The sequence below is a fragment of the Hyaena hyaena genome, unplaced genomic scaffold (genome assembly GCF_003009895.1).
Source record: "Hyaena hyaena isolate Hyena2069 unplaced genomic scaffold, ASM300989v1 scaffold_989, whole genome shotgun sequence".
NCBI lineage: Eukaryota > Metazoa > Chordata > Mammalia > Carnivora > Hyaenidae > Hyaena > Hyaena hyaena.
The window spans coordinates 333,269-347,345 of NW_024081623.1; the positions used below are offsets into that span (position 1 = coordinate 333,269).

At 58.2% G+C, this 14,077-nt stretch overlaps 1 protein-coding gene across 10 annotated transcripts in view; it reads right to left on the minus strand.

The window, feature by feature from the left end:
* Positions 1-5,603, minus strand: part of PHRF1 (PHD and ring finger domains 1) — a 29,461-nt gene extending 23,858 nt beyond the window's left edge. For 3 of the 10 annotated variants that reach the window (XM_039221521.1, XM_039221516.1, XM_039221511.1), the window contains exons 1-4: positions 5,502-5,603; positions 5,004-5,138; positions 1,809-1,954; positions 1,299-1,406 (exon numbers count right to left, since the gene is read on the minus strand). In XM_039221521.1, the coding sequence (XP_039077452.1) occupies positions 1,299-1,406; positions 1,809-1,932 (232 nt within the window). In that variant the 5' untranslated portion in view covers positions 1,933-1,954; positions 5,004-5,138; positions 5,502-5,603. Of the gene's footprint in view, positions 1-1,298; positions 1,407-1,808; positions 1,955-4,768; positions 5,139-5,501 lie in introns of all 10 variants that reach the window. The other 7 variants (XM_039221520.1, XM_039221519.1, XM_039221518.1 and 4 more) reach the window with 5 other exon arrangements.
* Between the last annotated feature and the right edge of the window lie 8,474 nt (positions 5,604-14,077).

Here is a 14,077-nt window from a genome sequence, read left to right on the forward strand (position 1 = left end):
GATTCTGTGTCTCCCTCTCTCTCTGACCCTTCCCTGTTCACACTGTCTCTCTCTTTCTCAGAAATAAGTAAAACATTTTTAAAAAATTAAAAAAAAAACCAACCCAACTCTGGGTGCCTGGGTGGCTCAGCTGACTGAGTGTCTGACTCTTGATTTCAGCTCAGGTCATGATCTCTCGGTTTGTGGATTCAAGTCCAGCATCCGAGCTCTGCCCTCTTTCTGACCCTCCCCCAGCTAGTGCTTTTGCTCTGAGTTTCAATAAAACTTATTAAAAAAATCTAACCACGGAAGGGCATGTCACCGATAAACACACAGCTGTCACTCACAATGGCTCCTGCTATTTCAGTCCTGTTCCCTCATGAGCACTGTCCCAAACATGAAGGATTCCCTTCCTGGAACATTCTGACACTGACAACTACAGGAGGCAGAGTCAAATACACAAATCCTGTATTTGTTTTAGAACCATGCCTCTCCTGACTTAATGACTATGCCAGAAGGAAAGGAGCCATGAGCCAAACTTCCAAAGTCCAGCACCCGATCAGCAGAGTGCCACACGTGCCCTCCCTCTGAGAAAGGTGATCACAGCTGGTCTTGGACAGGGTGGTCCAGCCTGGAGACCTTGTAGGCCATGCACAGCCAGGGCAGCTAAAAAGGACGCTGAAGGAGACGCTGTCAGCCTATCCAGAGTCCCTTAAAGCAGCATTTCCTGTGAAGAAGTTGAAGGGCACGAATGCCAACCCGTACGCCTGTGCTGGGGATTCCTTAATAAAGTCACCTCGCGCGTTTGCCAGCTCTCCCAGGGGCTCTGGTCAGAACAAGAACAAGCCACGGAAGACGCCGCTGACCTGTTGAGGGTCCTAGCCAAGTGGCCCCAGGCCACAGCACACCTTGCCTAGGCTAGCCCTGCCCTGTACCTGGGGGTGCGGGAGCTTGGGCCACCAAGAGCCTTCTGCTCAGTCTGGCAGCAAGTCCACCCTGTGCTCTCTCCCTGGAGAGACCCCACCTTCATGCTCCACCTTCTCAGACATTTGAATCTCCTGCCATCACCAGGGAAGAGGCCTGTGAAGCCATGCTGTCAAACTGAATTCTGAAAGAGAGGATGACAACAAGAGAAGCCGCTACCACAGCGCAAGGCGAGGGCCCGCCGCAGGGGGCCGAGGAGCCTCTCCAATTTCCCACAGCCCTCAGTCGGCCAGTGTGGTCAAGGCATCGATTCCACTAACAACACTTTGTGAACTGCTGTCCCTGTCGCCGCAAGAAGGAATACCAGGAGGCTGTTCAAACGCTGGCGTTCTCACCAGATCGGTCCTCCAGCCCGCCCTCCTCGTCCTCGCCGTCAGTGCTGTAGCTGTGCTCACTGCCCGTGTCATCCTCCGAGCTGCCACTGCTGCCGTCACTGCTATCTTCTAAGGCGAAAGAGAGGAAGACACAAGCCCAGGGTAAGTGTCACACAATTAAGGCAGCGAAAGGCAAGGGCTGGCTCCAAGCTGCGCAGAGGGGCTCAGAGGCACGGGCCAAAGGGACTAGTGGCAGCTGACCAGGTGGGGCTGGGGAGCTGGGCTGGAGGGGGACAGATGAGGGGAAAGCGCATTCTTCCCCATGAGCATCTATCCTGATCTAGTGAAAAATAAGATAAACAAATGTATCACTAACACAATTTAAAAACAAAGAATTACTTTTTTAAAAAGTCTGAGAGTTGAAATTGACACATGTAGGTAACGCCCCAAAGGGAACTCCAGCTTTTCCCAGAGCCAACCACCCAGACAGGTGCAAGCCATGAACACCACCAGCTCCAACTGCTCGCCCACCTCCATGCAAGAAGTGGGAGACCGGCTCACCAGCACTGCTGGCCAGGGCAGCAGGGCCGAGTCCTGAGTGTCCATCTGGCCCTGGGCTTCGGTCCACAAGCTCATCCAGGCTGTCGTCATCCATCGCTAGACATTGGCGTTTGGCTCTGAAATTAAACAGAGTCAAATGATTCCCAACTGTCCCAAGATGCAACACTTTCCTTCTGCAAGCCCAACAGTCTCCAGTCACTTGCTACACATAATGACCTGGTGACTCATGTTCACTTGTAAGACAGGGAAGCCAAGCCGTGAGACAGAAAATGAAACAACTCTAGGGACACACGGGGGGGGGGCGGGGGGGGCGGGGCTCAGTCAGTTGGGGGTCTGACTCTTTTGGCTCAGGTCATGATCCCGGGGTGGTGGGATCAAGCCCCACGTCAGGCTTCACACTCAGTGTGAAGGTTCTGCTTAAGGTTCTCTCTCTCTCAAGTTAAACGCAAAAACAAAGAAACAAAGCAATTCTAACCACAAAACTGTGCATCTTTGCCATCTACAAATGAGAAAAGCCAATTCTCACTTCAAAGTCAAATCTCAATTTATAGTGGACCTAATTTAGTTTCAGTCTGACAACACCTTAACTCTCCTAAGGAATCCTGACACCAGGCACAATGAAATGGCTTATCACCTGCCTACTCTGCAAGACCACTGCAAAGATGACACAGAAGATCTAGACAAATAACCTCACAAACGCAAAAGACACAATCACCTCCTTCATCAGGCCTTCCAATCTTGTGGACCCCAAATAAGGGCTTCTTTCTCAACAATGCACTCACGTCATTTCCCAGATGACTCTTAGAGGACACACTTAACACTCTAGGACATAATGAAGAAAACTCTCCCTATGCAGTGTGTTTGGGCCAAATCCACTCTCCGTGGTCAGAGGAAAGGGGTCACACAAAAGACCAGATGGAGAGGAGAGAAAGGTGCCCAAGAGCCAGGCAAGGTTTGTTCATGGATCCTGCATGCAGGCTTCTCTCCTATGGGCCGCGGGCCACCCACCAAGGGCTTCACACACAACATGGCAGCCAGGAGAGGGGCTGTCTTTGTAAAGATGCTCCCAGAGAACAATTTCCCAATGGGGCTAAGGCCAGGTTCAGATTCCGGATTGCCTGGCTTCCCTTACAAAGCCCGAGACTTTAGGATGATGTTTCCTGAAACAGTGAGGGCATATGAGCACGGTGAAACTATCAAGTGCCTTATACTGCTTCCACCTGGAAATCATATCTCCCTAAGATTACCACCTTTCTTGTACTTAGTGCTCTGAGGCAAAGAAAATGAGCCATGGTGCCGTCCAACTAAGGATCTGCACCCCTGGCGACTCAGCAACATAGCAGGGACCCAGCCTGTCCCGCAAGTTCTGACCATGACTCCTGCTAGAGGCACACAGACTAAGGGGCATGGCAGTGCCGCTGTCCTTCCAGGAGGATGACATGTCTCCTATGAGCACGATGGCTTCAGGGCTCAGGGAAGAGGGCCTAGAACGGTCTGACCACAGTTGTGATCACTCCCACAGGTGGACTCCAGAGTACTCCTGGGATGGCTCCAGGACCTGCCCTGCCCCTGCTGTGTGCAGCACACTCTCCTGCCCACAAGGGGGGTGAATGCAGCTCACCCTCATTTGAAGTGCACAGGCCCACTTACACGTGACAGTTTCCGGTAAGTACGGTAATATGTGTTTTCCTTCCTCAGGGTGTTCTTGGGCAGCAATTTTTCCTCTACTTACTTTATAAGAACATGACCCATAACATACACAAGACGTGCGTCAATCAGTGGTTTCTGTCATCGGTAAGGTTTCCAGTCAATGGCAGACTATCAATAATAAAGTCTTTGGAGTCCGAAGTTACATGTGGAACTCTGACTGCGTGGGGGTCAGCACCCCAATCCCTGTGTTGTTCGAGGGTTGACTGTACCATCACACATAGATCTGCCAGCGAACCCTACAGATACCAGAAAATGTAACCCCTGAGGCCACCAAAGATACAACAGAGCACGGCTGAGGACAGTTTTTAGGACAAATCCTTACCCTGATGACATGTGACACAAGCAGAGGACAAAGGGAAGAACAAATAAGCCCTGGCTTCCCTAGTGCACTAAGGCCTAGGCCCACCTGTAACAGGCAGTGGCAAGGCCTAGCTCAGAGGGCTGCCCGAAGAGGCCAAGCAGGCTGTGATGGGGTCTGGCACACAGGGGCTTGCCGGAAATACCAGCCGGGGCACAGGGTCAAATCGCCAAGTTCCTGCCCCTGTGGGGTTACGTCCCATGGCCTCGTGCTCCTCCACCACAGCTGGGGAGGAAAAGCTCTACCAGGGCAGCAGGAGGGTGTCGATTACAAGTCTGAGCACCGTCTGTTCGGGATCCATCATGCGACAGTTAACTGCTCGCAGGACCCAGGGGAAAAAGCCCAGGTAGCCTCTGAAAGTACTTTCCAGAGCAAGCACCTGTGCAAATACCAAGGAAGAGACCATGACTAGAGACCCCTTCCCTGTTGGGAGCACTGCAGTCAGAACTCTGTGAATGGGGACCCCGCCTTAGGACCTACTGGCCCACCAGCAGCACCAGCTCAGACATGCCCGCCCAGATCCACCATCCCCACCTCCGCCCCCGTGCTCCAGAGGACAGGCCAGGAAGCCATTTCGCAGCAAGGCCCACAGCCCCCTCCCAGCTGCTGGCTGTGCTCTGGGGTTCTCCTGCTCAACCTCTAGACTTAGAGCATCAAGAAGAAATAGTTAAACCAGAAAGAGCATTTGTCTCTTTTCAAATGCAGAGACCCAAAGCACCTACAATTCCAACTGTTACTAAGGAAGCTAAAGAGCTTCAGTGGTAACTGGCACCTGGGCATCACCAGGCCCTGAGCAAGGCTGACAGTTCTAACACGGCACACCGGGCCGGTGATGGTTGCTAAGTCTCAAGTCAAACCTCACCTGGCCTCACGTTCTGCCCGTATGACCACTGGCTAGAAGGTGGCTCACCAGGCAGCCGCCAGAACAGTAAATGCAACCTCCTAGACTGACAAAGAGGTGACACAGACGCCGCTAGACAGAGAGCTCCGCCCCGGAGTCCGGCTGCGGCTGCGTTAACCTGGCGCTCTGGCAGTGCGCTCAGCAGCTGTGCGCCTTTGGTAAGTTACTTAGCCTCTCCAGGCTCGGCTCGGCTCACTTGTAGAAGAGGAAGGACGATCCCTACTCCCGGGGGTTGTTGTGAAGACTACGTGAGTTAACAGGAAACCATCCCGCGAACCACTCGGGCCGCCAAAACGGAGACGAAGCCGACGAAAGCAGTGATGACCGGGAGCTGGAAACGAGTTGGCAAAGAGTCACACCTCGCTCAGAGGGGAGAGCGACAGCGCGGGGCTGGTGGGGGGGGGGGGGTGTCCGTCTGACGGGGCAGGGTGTGCTCCCCGCGGCAGGCGACCGGAGGCGGCCACCCCGGAAATCCGCCCGCAGACCGAGGGGCCGCCAAGGCTCGGTGCGAGGCCTCCCTGCCCCGCGCCCGCCCACCCGCCCGCACCGAGCTCCCCGCCGCCCGCCCAGGGCCAGCGCGGCGTAGGCCTCGCACCGCGGGGCAGGCCTCAGACAATGCGCGCGGCGCTCGCGGCAGGCCCGCGCGGCCGGGGCGCGGCAGGGACCCCGGGACCGCCGCGGGGCTCGCACGTACCCGGGAATCTCGTGCCCCTCCGGTTGTGCTCGGGCGCTCACCGCCACTGCCACCGCCCGAGCGACACCCTCGACTAGGCCGCCGCCGCCGCCACCGCCGCGCGCTCCCCGACCCGGAAGTGCACTCAGCCGGCTTCCGGGGCCCTCCCGCCTCGCCCCGCCCGTTGGCGGGAACCACTGGGACCAGGGTGGGGAAGAAGAGCCTGGGTGGCGGAAGCCGCCGCTCGCCGCAGCCGAGGACCCCGAGGCTTTGGAAACTCTGGTTAATACTTGGACACCGCCCAGGAAGACAGTTTCTGTGGAACTTGTTGGTGTCTAGGCCCCCTCCGGTAGCTGTTACGGGTCGCCCTCCCCCGCCGGGAGCTGGTACGGTCCGAGCCCCAGCCCGCGGCCCTGGACGAATGGAAGCGGCCGTCAGGCACGCCTGAGACCCCGCCCCCGAGGTCTAGCCCCTCCCCATATCGGTGGCCACGCCCCCACCCGGTGGCCACGCCCCCCGCCCCCGGGCGCCTGCCGCCCGCACCAAACGCTGACCGAGCCGTACGTGCGCGGGCTCCTCCGGGTGCTGGGCACGGCCGCGGGAGACCCCGGCACCGCATCGCGTCCGGCGCAGACACAGGAAGCCACGAGCACTGTAAATCACTACAGCGTGTGGTGTGGGAGAAGCTGACTCGTGCTAGGAGGAAAGATAAAGCGGGGTAGGATCCAGGGCTCAGGACGACTGGCCAGTGTTAGGTTGTGAGGATGGACGTCAAAGGGGCCGAGCTGGGCCGCATGGAGAGAGCATCGAGAAGCCGCCGGACCTCGGGAAGGAGGCCGGGGTGGCCGGGCCCAGGGTGGGGAGTGGCCACAGGCGCTAGGGGCCCTAGAAGTGCATTTAGGGCAGGATGACGTGCGCTGGCTTACAGGCTCCGCGGGGCGGCGACGGCAGGCCCCAGGGGACCGGCCAGGGGGCCACCTCGGTAACCGCAGTTCAGGGACCACCATGGCTCGGGCTCGGGTGGGGGCAGCACAGGTGCGGGAAGCAAGAAGCTCCTGGTAGATTCTGAAGAAAGGGGGTGTGCTGGGGGATATGGGGAGTAAACAGGAGGGGGGAAGCCAGGAGAGGGGCTTCTGGAAGCCAGGGAAGGAAAAGGAGGGCCCATCAGGCAGGGGCCTGGGTGGGTGAGGTGGGAGTCCCTGTGACCCGGCGGACGCAGCACTGCAGGGGGGAGGGCCGGAGGGAGTCTAAAGAGAATGGGACAGTCACCAGAGCACTTGCAAGTAACTCTTGCAAGTGGTTCTACTGCAAGAGAAAGGACGAGCAGGGGCGGCCAAGAGGGAGCCAGTCAAGGGAGGGTTGTTTTTTAGGTTTACAACCGGAGAAACTACAGCTAATTTACAAACTCTGTAAAGGACTTTGCAGAAAGGAAGAATGGATGGTGCCAGAGATATGAGACACTCAGGAGTGATTCCTCTCTGTGGGCCATCGGGGTGGGGTCTGGGGGGGTGACTGGTACAGCACGGTGCCTCTAGGGTGTCCCTCAGTCCAGGTACCTGAACCTGGGCACTTGGGCTTCCAGTGTATCAATCACATAACCTTGAAGAGCTTCTCAACCTCTCTGGGCCTTGGCTGTAGAACAGGGAGGTTGAGAGATGGATGGACTAGTATTGGGATAGCACTTCGAGTGGGGTCCAGCATGGTAGCTACCTTGCATCAGGCACCTTCCCCTCCCCCTCCTTCACAGCTTGGAGCTTGGCATGTGCTGGCCCTTCTGCATACACATGCCTGCCCACTAGAGACCATCAGATATAAGGCCGCTACCCAGCAGAGGTTACCAAATGGTAGGGGCACCCTGCTGACCCTCCTAGAAAGGAGTTGAACCAGCAGCTTATAGCCAACTTGGAGCCCCTTTGGAGAGGGGGCAGCCCTTCCTACCTTCGTGCGCACCTGTTCCTGGGGGCCCCTGGAGCTTGTCATGATAAGCACATGCACCCACAATGGGAAAATCACTTACTCTGGAGACACCCCTGGGCAGAGCAGCATCTACCCAGTCATGTCAACTTGTGCTCAGATGTGAGACGTGCCCTCAGGAAAGTCCCCGGAGCCATTGGTCTGGGCCCAAACTGAACATAGGTGGTACCTCTTGACAGCAAAGCACATGCCTATGTCTCCCACTTACTGATGCCCTCCACGTGCTGACATAACTCCCCCTCCAGTGTGCATGTGGACACCTTCCTTGTATGGCCCCCATCAGTAATATCACTCCAGTGCACACTGACTAGCCGCCCACCTGCCACTTCTCACATGCTAGTTTCAAGCAAGGACGCACAGTGTGCACCCTGCCCACATATCCCCCGTAGATTTGCACTCTGAAGCCCTTGCTGGGTCTGTGGTGTGTGCTAGTGTACCCTGCCTTGCCGCTCCAAAGCTCAGGCAGGAACATACATGAAATGCACACTTCTGTTTTATACGGGAGGATGGAGCTGGACTGGGAGCTACCTTGGCTGTGTCCAGCCCAGGCCGGCCCTTCCCCCTGCCGTCAGGTCTGCACACAAACACAGCGCCAGAGCCAGGGGAGGAGACTTGGGAAGGTGGGTGTGGTGTGGCCCTAACCAGTGACTACAGACTGGATAGCTTAACCGGAAGTTTATTCTCTCACAGTCCCAGAAATCACAAGTCCAAAATCCAAGGCAGCTGTGCTCTCTTGGAAATCTGTAGGGCGAATCCTTTCTTGCCTGTTCTGGTTTTTGGTGCTCTAGGCTTCCTTGGCTTGTAGCCAGATCACCCCAAACTCTGCCTCTGTCTTTGCATGGCCTTCCTTCCTGTATATCTATCTCTCTCTTCTCGCCTATATCTATCTTTTTTTTTAATGTTTTTTATTTATTTCTAGGAGAGAGAGAGAGAGAGACAGCGTGAGCAGGGGAGGGTCAGAGAGAGAGGGAGTGACAGACTGAAACATGCTCCAGGCTCTGAGCTGCCAGTCAGCACAGAGCCCGACACAGGGCTCGAACCCACAAACCGCGAGATCATGACCTAAGCGAAAGTCGGACGCTCAACCGACTAAGCCACCCAGGCACCCCTATATCTTTTTTTTTTTTAAATTTATTTCTGACAGAGAGACAGAATGAGCTGGGGAAGGTCAGAGAGAGAAGGAGACACAGAATCTGAAACAGGCTCCAGGCTATGAGTCAGCTGCCAGCACAGAGCCCAACGCAGGGCTCGAACCCCCGAACTGTGAGACCATTACTTGAGCCGAAGTTGGAGCTTAACCGACTGAGCCACGCAGGCACCCCTTGCCTCTCTTATAAGTACATTTGCCATTGGATTTGGAGCCCACCCAGGTAAACCAGGACGATTTTTATCTCAAGACCTTTAACTCAACTAAAGCTGCACAGATCTTTTTCTCAGTAAGGTAACATTCACAGGGTCTAAGCATTAGGATACAGACATCTTCTTGAGGGGACACTATTCAAGCCACTACAGAGGGTGATAAGAGTTGCATTTGGAAGCAGCAGAACTGGAGGGCACAGCTAAGGGTCGTACCAGTAAAGGCAAGACAGGAACTCAGTCACCCTGACATTTGGCTTCTCTGTGTCCCCGAATCCCAGACGTCTTTCCTCCAGACCACTACCCTGTCCTGAAGGTGTGGACCTCCTCGAGGATCCTGAAGATTCTTAGGGGTTCCTTCAAGACTCCGTGATCCAGACTTTGCCACCCTGCCACTTCTGACCCCCAGTAGAGCTGAGCCAGCTCCTTGCTCCTCTGTGTTCTTTCCCCACCCATAGGTGGCCACACCCACAGCATCCTGCACTTGAATTTCTATCCCCAGGCTTCAGGCTCCTGATGTCCCAAGCAGGTTAGATGCCTCCCTGGAGCCCAGCCCTTAGCCAATCAGGCAATATTTTAAAAGTTTTACTTATTTATTTATTTATTTAGAGAGAGTGAGCAAGCACGAGTGGAAGAAGGGCAGAGAGAGAGAGAGAATTCCAAGCAGGCTCTGTGCTGTCAGCACAGAGTTGGATGCAGGGCTCGATCCCACCAACCCACAAGATCATGACCTGAGCTGGGCACTCAACCAACTGAGCCACCCAGGTGCCCCGGCAATGGTTTCGAAGAAATGAAGTGATCTGATGATGGGAAGTGTGTAGTCTGGACACCCAGGTTTTGTGACAGGAGCTGGGCTCCAGCCCACGCACATGTGGGGTGTGGAGAAAGGGAGAAGTAGGCACGGGTGGTGAGCCAGAGGGCAGGAGGGCAGCAGAGAGTGGTGGCCACAGTGGCCGAGGCTAAGGAGGCACAGCCCCTGGGGGGAGGACCGGAATAGCACTGAAGCGAAGAGAACACCTTTGAAGCTGCCTGGACAGGTGGATAAGGCCCTTCAGGGAGGGCCAGGGTCAGAGGCAGGAGTGGGCGACGCTGACTGGAGTGAGTGAGGTGAGGGGAAGTGGACGGCTCCGGCTTTCTGGGGAGGGCGGAAAGGGCCCCTCAGGACTTCTGTGTAAGGAACGAAAGGGGAGCAAGCGTCTCTCTACCCCATTAGGGATGCGAATGACCCGGGATTCCGCCTCAGGGGTCCCCTGGCCATGGAGGTAGGGAACGACGGAGTGTGAAGGGAAGGGGACCGGGGCCAAATCTCCCTAGGCTGCCACCTTGGGGCACCGCCCAGGAGTCAATAACTTCAGACCTTAAACAGTCCGTTCTCATGATTATACTTTCTCAAAGCCCCAACAGGACGGGCAAACCACCGAGGGGCCTGCGCGCACCGCGCCGTGTCCCCTCCGGACCCGGACTCCGAGCCTTCCAAGGCGACGGATCCAGCCGGAGGGACCCGGGACCCCGCCCGACAGCCGAGCGCTCCGCCGCGGCCCTGGGCAGCGCGGGCCGCACGTGCGTCCCGAGGGCGCGGCCGGGCTACGTGCGCCGGGGCCCCGCGCGTTCCCGGGAGCCGCCAGCCCACCGCGAGGGCGGGGGAGCGCCTCGGGCCGTACCACCCGCCCCGGCCGGCGGGGGAGCCGCCCCGCTCGGCAGCCGCGCGGCGCCCGCCGGCCCCGCCCGGCAGGTGGCGGCCCCGCCCCGAGGCCGACGTGCGGAAAGGAACGCGCCGGCCGCGCCCGCGAGGGGCCGCGCGGCGGCGGGCGTGGCGTCCCGCCCACACCTCGCGCCCACTGGCTGCGGCGGAGTAGGGCGGGACCTGACCGGCGGACCATTGGCTGCGAGACCCTCACTATTTGCATACAGGCCGGGCGCGGGGCGCGGGCCGGGCGCGGGACTCGGGGCGCGCAGGGGCCGGTCGGGGGAGTCAGGGGCCCGCGGCGGCCGCCGAATTTGGGCAGAGAGCTGGCGACGGTCCGGCGCCGGGGTTGCAGGTGACGCGCGAGGGGTCCCAGACTGGCGGGCGGGGGCTCGGGCCGGGCTGCTGCGGTGGGACGCGGACGCACAAGTTGGAGAGGGAGGGGGGTCGGGGATGGGGGACGGCCCCTCCGTCCACCCGGCGGTCCCTCCAGGCGCAGGGCAGCCACTGCCCACCGCACACTGCGCTGCTCCGGACCCACTGTGCGTGTGACAGCGGCTGATCTGTCCCTGGGCAGCGCGACCGCCCCGGCCCCTCTGTGACCCTGCTCTGTCGGGCAGGGGACAGCCACACCGGGTGGGAGGGTGAGCACCAAGGCGGGCAGAGGCGAGGGCACCCTTGTGGGCCAGATCTGCGTATCTAGGCTCAGTTGGGGGGTAGGGAGGAAGGGGAAACACCTTGGGACTTCGCTGCCCTCTGTATGAGGGGGCTCAGCTTGGGCCAGATGCCCCCTAGGAGGGAACTTCTTTTTCCTTGTCTGTTTCAGGTGCCAGGATGTGCAGAGTTACTAGGACAGTCTTCTGAACGTTGCCAAGCTGAGGGCAGCCTTGGGCAGGCAACGGGTGTTGTGGTCAGATCCTTGGCGCTCAGGACCAGAGCCCCTACTACTGGCCTCTTGAGGGCCACCCCTGGGAACTTTCTTAAGGAAGATGGTGCCAGATTTGGCTTTTCTGTGCATTTCTACCACTTAAACAAGGCCACTAAAGGAGTTGGGATGCTGAGGACCCGCTTGTGGTGCCCAGCAACATGCCCCTCCCAGAAGTGGGGGCACCTGGCAGAGCCCCAGCCCAACCACAGGCCAGGCCTGCTTCCTCTGCTGGGGGTTCTCAGTCCACCGCAAAACCTGCTAAGGTGGAGCAGTCTCCTGGCGTGCAGGTGGGAGGGCGCCTCCAGCAGGCCCCGTCTCCTCTCCCAGACGGTGGGGCTTGGCCGCTGGAACTCGATCTGTGGTTGTCAGAGCAGCCTGAGGGAGAGGCAGGATTAGTTGAGGCCTTGCATGGAATTGCACTCACTTTTGGAGGGACCCTGTCCGAAAGGTCACTGTGTGTATTGAGTGTCACACCCAGCAGGCTTCATAGGGCCATGTTCTGCAGGTGACAGGGAGGCTGTGGGTAGCCTTGGGGTTGAGAACCAGTGGAGCTGACTGGCTGCCACAGGGCAATGACTTGCTGTGGGTGACCTTTCAGTGAGCCCCAGTGTTCTCAGCCAGCCCAAGAGGTCACTTTTGCACTGAGGGGGGCAGGAACCCTGAGGCCTGGAGGGGCTCCAGTGCCATCTGCCACCACAGCCTGGCCCTCCAGAGACTGATGACGGCTGCCTCTGGACTTACCCAGGGCTGCCTGGGGAGCTGGCCTCGCCTGGCCCTGCCCTGCTGTGGACTGGATGTGTGTGCTCGTGTGTGTGTGGGAGCTGGGCCTCTCCTTACCTCAACATGGTTCATATCATTGTTTTCAAAGTACAGTTTAAAGCTCAAAAGTAAACTTTCCAGGAACTCCAAGGTTTGCTTTGTGATTTGAAGCACTTCTGGCAACTTTTTGGGGATGTGGGATTTTGTCCATCTGGAACAACCAGAGGAAGGTTCTGTCCTTTTCTCCACCCTAAGAGCACAGGTGCTAGCTGAGGACCCCTCCAAGGTTCAAAAGAGGGCTCATCAGCTTCCTCACCCAGCAGCAGACCAGGGACAGGTCCCTGGCAATGGCTTCTGAACAGGTGTTCCCTGAAAACACACAGGAAACGGGGTGTGCAAAGTCTGCAAGCACCAGGCCTACTTCCCTTTGGTCGGTGGGAAAGCACATGACCCCGGGAGGTGTGGGCTCAGCCCCAGATGGCACCTGGCTTTGCCCTCTGCTGGCCAGTGTGCTCAGCTTGGGAGATGACACTGTGCTGGGGCTCAGGCCAGGTTCCCAGGGGTATGCCCAGCCCTTCCGAGCACAGGTAGGGGCTGTAGGTGGGGAGAGCAGACTCATTAAGCCTGGTGCTGATCACCCATAGCCCCAACCCTCCCACCCAGCACACGACACAGTCAGCATTTGCATTCCAGACTATACCCCGTGTGCCCATTTGCTTAGCCCTGTCCAGAATGGGCTGCTGTGAGGTGCGCAGCGAGCTCAGTGAGCTCAGGTGGGAGCATAGGTAGGAGTCAGGTAGGGCTGGGGGCTTTGGAGTAAGGAGCCCCCTGCTGCTGCCTGGCCTGTCCATTCGCTCCCTATCCTGTTCCACTTCCTGCCCAGTCCTAGTTACTCCCCCCCACCCCACCCCCAAGCTGTGCTCTCAAGGTAGCATTGCCTCCTGGTGGCTTCCTTGCTCCTTGTACTCAGGACTTTATGTCCTCTGTGGTCAGCCCCAAAGGAAGTGAGGAACACCAGGCTCGGCTCGGGGGCCACTCCAGAAGGCTGAGTCCATCCCACAGTTGCCAACCCCCAAACTCAGCACAAACACCCCCATCGTCTAGGACGCCCCCGTCTCCTATTCCCCACACCTGTAGCTGCACCGAGCACCTGGGTTCTGACCACCACACAGAGCTCCAGTCTTGGCCACTGTGCTCAGAGGTGCGACATGCAGCCCACCACAGGACCAGGACCGTGAGCTAGACATCACTCTGCCCTAATTCTGAGTCCGCAGGTGCACAGCTGAGGCTTTGCGTCCAACTGGAAAGCAGAGGGGCCCGTGGGAAGGCTGGCCAGCCACACCTTCGTGGGGCCTACAAAGCTCCTCTGGGCAAAGCTGCTTCCTTGACCTGGCCGACCAGGAGTCTGGGGACCTGCCCCCACAAGCTCTCAGTAAACCTGATAGGCAGGTCTGGCATGTCCTTGAGTCCTCATGTCCAGGAGCTACCCCAGATGGGGTGCCAGTTCCTGCTACTGGTGAGGATTGGGCCAGAAGAGGAGAACCAGGCAGGAGAGAGATCCACACGGGAACCCAGGCCGGGGCTGAGGCTGCTGCAGGCCCCATACTGTTCAACTTTCAACCCCGGGCCTGGGCTGCCAAGGAGAGCCTGGTGTGTGTGTGTAGGGGGAGGGGGTGGGGATGTGTGTGTGTGTGCGAGCACAGCAGCCTGAAATGTGAGGCCCCCCAAGTCCCAGCTTTGGGCCCAACTGAACACGTGTCCCTGGGAGACGCCCTTCTTTCTCAAGAGCCCTGGTTGTGGCCAGCCTCGGGTAGTCTGGGGGTGCTGCCCAGTGACCCCAGCCAGTCTCAGCTTTAGTCCCCAGACACTGACTGGTGCAAGCTCAGGACACACTCG